Source organism: Apaloderma vittatum, unplaced genomic scaffold (genome assembly GCF_000703405.1).
Source record: "Apaloderma vittatum isolate BGI_N311 unplaced genomic scaffold, ASM70340v1 scaffold4509, whole genome shotgun sequence".
Lineage (NCBI taxonomy): Eukaryota > Metazoa > Chordata > Aves > Trogoniformes > Trogonidae > Apaloderma > Apaloderma vittatum.
Window position 1 is genome coordinate 80429 of NW_009736805.1, and position 4673 is coordinate 85101.

The window sequence follows — 4673 nt, forward strand, 5'->3', positions numbered from 1 at the left end:
GCCACATCAGGTGGGAGGCCAGGGAGCACGGCGGGCAACTCAGCTGCGCAGTTGCTGAGCTAAATGAAAGTTTTAGGTCCACCCATCAAAATTACCTTATAATCTTTAATATCTCCTTTTTGGATCAGCACAGCTGGAGGCAGCTGGATTTCAGAAAGTGAAGGGAGCCCTCTTGCACTAGCTGACCTTGTGAGGTGGGGCCATTCTTCGTTGCTTTTAAAGGGAAAGCCTCTGTGCTGGGAAACGCTCAGTTGTTACTCACTTTTCGGCATTGTTCCCTTGGACAAGACACACCTTTTGGCTTGTCCGCTCAGGGTTACTGGGTACTTCCAAAAATATGAGTCTGAGAAACCAAGTTCTTTAAGGGATGCTTTACAATTTACATATGACCATGCATTTTCATTAGCTCTTCTTTCTAGATGTAACTTCTTACTGGTGCTAGATTTAAGAGTGACCCAGTCGGCCTTCTTCACCAGGATGAAACCTGCCTTCTCTGACCTCAGCTGGAGCTAAGCCATTGCTTTTAGGAGGGGCCGGATTTCTCTCTGAAGCCTTTGCTTTAGCAGCTGAAGTGGGATAAAGTCTATAAAGCCACTTTTCCCCACAGCATTTGTTATTTCAAGGGGTGAGAATCAAGCTACCTATCAGCATTGCCCCAGGCTAGTGCAGCTCTGCTGATGGATTCCCCTGTGCCCTCCCAGACCTCTCTTTCCTGCATGGCTCTGCCCGTCCCCCAGCTCCAAGAAAATCATTAATCTCACATTGTTTCCCTGTCCTTTGCGAGGCTGCCTTCAGTGAGGAAAAACCAGCAAGAAACAGCGCAGAAGTTTTCCACCTCCCTAGCGACTGACCCTCTCTATCCAGGGCTTGCAAATGAGTTTTTATGGGTTTATAGCTCTCTATATGCAGCAGGTTTCAAAGGTTCTGGCTCGTTTTGGGTGGCCGGGGCAGTGTGAGCTGGCGTGCCCCATCTGTTATTAGTTGTAACAAGCCGCGTGCTGCCGCAACACGGCTCCCGCTTGTCACAGACCTCATACCTGTGACCGAGCCAGAAAGCGCTGGGTGCAGACCACCCCTGGGGGTTGTTTCGGGACAGAAAGGCCTTCCCTCCTCTGGTCCAGACCGGTTCTGACCTTAAAAGAAAAAGCTTGCTGTTTCCCCGTGCGACAAAGGACAGTCAGCCAGGGCGCTTCGCCCGGTCGCGGTGCCGTGCGGCTCTGCCAAACCCAGGGCCCCACGGTTGTCGTGGGACAGGACACCCGGCCAGCCGAGGGGAGAGCTCGCCCCTTTCCCAGGAAAGAAGGACTGCCAGAAAGGATCACGGTGGCCAAGAGGTAAACCTGAGTCACACCAGGGGTTTAACCCTGCCCCAAACCTGGTGCGTTGTCACGCATTTTAATGCAGCGTGGTACCGCTGGAAAACAGCGACTGGGGAAAGCGTGAGTGGTTTCCCGATTAACTGCTCTTCTGCCAGCAAAAAACTGAGGGTGGGAGTGGGTGTTGACAGAGACAGGGCTAGCAGCAGGTGCCTTTGGGCAAGTCTTCTGTACCCGTGGGAGTGAATGAGGGGTGAAAGCTCTGCCTTCCTCGAAGCGGGACTGGGAAGGGTTTCCTGGCTGGAAAGAGGTTTCTCTTTTCATTTTTCTCTCATTCCAAATCAAGATGACATTGAGCCTTTGGGGTTTTTCACTGCCTGTTTACCAAGGAAAAGTAGAACCCTGAGTTTGAATTGTCTGAAGCAGTTTAACTAAGATATTTCCAGATATTACATGTGAGTTTCATTGTGTTTGGGGTTTTTATTGTTATTATTTATTTTTATTCTAAGGTTTTAACACTTTTCATGGAAGTTAACTGCAGGTTTGGAAATGCAAACTGCTTTAAATTATACCCTTTTCACACTTTTCGGTCTGAAGAAGATGGGACATTTTGATGATCTTTTAAACTTTTTAAAAATCTCCTGGATTTTTAAAGTCAGAGCTAGGAAATATTTTTATTTTTTGTGCATGAGCAGTGGGGATCTTTTGCAGCTTTTGTGTCTTCTTCTTGTGAAAAATATGGTTTGCTAAAAAACGTCCAACCAACTTTAAAGATTATATCCTTACTTAACCCACTGGAGCTGGCACATGTTATGTTCTCTTTTAACAAGCTACTAGTTATCATACGTGATATTTACAACATCTTAAATCATTTAGTGAATAGGTACAGAGAGTAAGTCAAGGAAAGCTCACAGGACAATTGGGCAAATAGAGACTTGTAAAGGCAGTGCTTCTGTTAAGCAAACCTTTAATATATTGCAAAGATAAATCTTTCATGTGTTATAGAGAAAATTATTAGAAACCACATGAAAAACAGTGTTGCAAGACAAGGTTCAAGAAGAGAGAGGGTTAAGGAAAATCAACTCCCCATCCCTGACAAGTAGAATTGAGGTTATAAAGGGATTTTGGTTTACTATTTTTAAAATGTAGGCTTGCTACAAAATTAAATGCATGCAAAATGTGTATCTGCTTGCATGTTCTTCTCTCAGAAAGAATAATTACTGTGTTTGTGCATGCCAATCAGTTAATTTTGTGCAAGAAAAACTAAAGGCAATTTGTAAGTTCAGGTTACTCAAAGTAAATATTAAGAAGCATATAGACAAAAGGAACTTTTGTGAAATGCATGGTATTTCATGTATCTCATCTTGAAGACAGCCTTTTGTGGGGAGAAAGTGCTTTTTAAATCTTAAAAGTTTGTTTTAATTTAAATAAAAATAGTCTCCTCTTTTTTCTATCTCCGTATAATATGCTCTGGATGTGTTTGAAATGTTGTGTTCACACTACCAATGAAAGTGATAAAAACCAGCCAGACCTCTTTCACCTGCCTAATTGCAAGGTGAAGTTAAGGATTTTTCTTCTGTGTGTTGTGGAAGACAAAGAGAAATCGAGTCCTGCACAAGATCAGCATCCAAAACCCAAATACAAGACCTGAGTGCAATGGTCTGAAGTGCCTTTGGTCCAGCAGAAGACAGGGCAGGGTATTCACTCATCATCTGTCCTAGGGAAACACTGGCTTCCCTCTTCCCTGTGTCTCACAAATAGCAACTATCACAGCCCTGGTGGGATGAAGCGGGTTCAAGGAGGCTTTTAGGAGGCAAAGAAACCCTTATGAAGGGCATGATGGGCAGCACTGGATTAGCTTCCAGCCCTCTGACTCAGTGATCCTAATGTTCCTGCAGTGCTTGCCACCTCCTGGCACCTCCCTGTGTGAGGAGGAAGACTGTGCCGCTCCCACCAAGGCCCCCACGGACACCCAGGTCGGAGCAGGGCGGGTGAAATGGCCTCGGTCTTCCGGAGCGAGGAGATGAGCCTGATGCAGCTCTTCCTGCAAGTGGAGGCTGCCTACTGCTGTGTAGCTGAGCTCGGAGAGCTGGGTCTGGTCCAGTTCAGAGACGTGAGTAGTGCCCGGATGACGCGCTGAGCTGTGGGAGGTGCACCTACAGGGTGGTCAAAAAGCCCATGGCAAGAGCGAGGCTTCCCCAGCGCTGATCTGAAAGCCAATCACCGTGCTGAGACATGACCCACTCCCAAGTCCCCATGCAGTGCTCTGCACACTCTCTGCACAATCTTAGGACAATTCCTTCCACCACCAGAAAACAGGGGGGTCTCTATGAGGGTCCATCTCTGACTCTTGCTGCCACAGCAAGGCTGGGTGTAAACGAGCCCAGCGTAAGGCCATGATATCCTTGGCTGTAAGGAAATGCACGGTACTGCCCTGCCACTGGGAGTCTGTAAAATGCAGCTGTGTTGGCAGTCTGCACCAAAGGTGTTCATTCTCTGCTGATGTTAAAAATGAGCATGGCAGTGTGCAGCCTCCAGCCCCAGGCTTGTTTTCCCCTCCTCTCTTCAGCTGAATGTGACTGTCAACAGCTTCCAGAGAAAGTTTGTGAATGAAGTGAGAAGGTGCGAATCCTTGGAGAGGATCCTGCGTAAGTAAAGACTTGTCAAATGCAGTCGGCTTTCTGCCAACTGGTGGTGTGGGATTTATTTCTTTGTTAAGTGCTCTCACACCATGGAGCAGAATTAGTGACAAAATGGTGATGTTTTCATCCAAGCCTCTGGAAATGTTTTGCATGCGTCAGCTAATTACCACTTCACCCCATATGGGTAATAAATTGTTGCCCTGGTTTTGAAAATGGTTAAATGAACTGAGAGGACATTAATTAGCTCATGTAAAATCACGGGATAGATCCGGGGCTGGGCAGGGGGATAATCCAGATAACCCAGCTCTTACACCATTGCAGCAGCCATTGACACACACATCCTGTGGCCAAGGGCTTCAGCCTGGAGACAAATTCTTAAAACCTAAGCAGCAGAGCTTGTGCTGTCCCATGGACATGTGTCCTGTCACAGCTCTGCATGATGCTTCGGTCCTGACGTGGGGCTTGGCAGCAGTTGGTGAGTGGGATGTTGCAACAGGGATGACTCTGCATTGAGACTTCTGTGTCCTTTCCCTGTAGGTTTTCTGGAAAATGAGATGGAAGACAGTGCTGAGATAGTCAAATTAGAGAAGTACCCAGAGACCCCCCTGCCTCGGGAAATGATTGATATGGAGGTATGGAATTCAGGGTGGGACAAGGAGAGAGAGAAGGAGTTGTGCACCAGGATGTCTGTGTAATGTGCTGATACAGACCCCCC

The 4673-nt window shown here is 46.9% G+C and overlaps 1 protein-coding gene across 1 annotated transcript in view; it reads left to right on the forward strand.

Moving 5' to 3' along the window:
* Window positions 1-3221: 3221 nt before the first annotated feature.
* ATP6V0A4 (ATPase, H+ transporting, lysosomal V0 subunit a4) overlaps window positions 3222-4673 on the forward strand; it is a gene marked incomplete at its 3' end in the record, with an annotated part of 16853 nt that continues 15401 nt past the window's right edge. Inside the window, exons 1-3 of the mRNA XM_009877099.1 lie at window positions 3222-3429; window positions 3886-3964; window positions 4496-4590. Of these exons, the coding sequence (XP_009875401.1) occupies window positions 3313-3429; window positions 3886-3964; window positions 4496-4590 (291 nt within the window). The remainder of the gene's footprint in view (window positions 3430-3885; window positions 3965-4495; window positions 4591-4673) is intronic.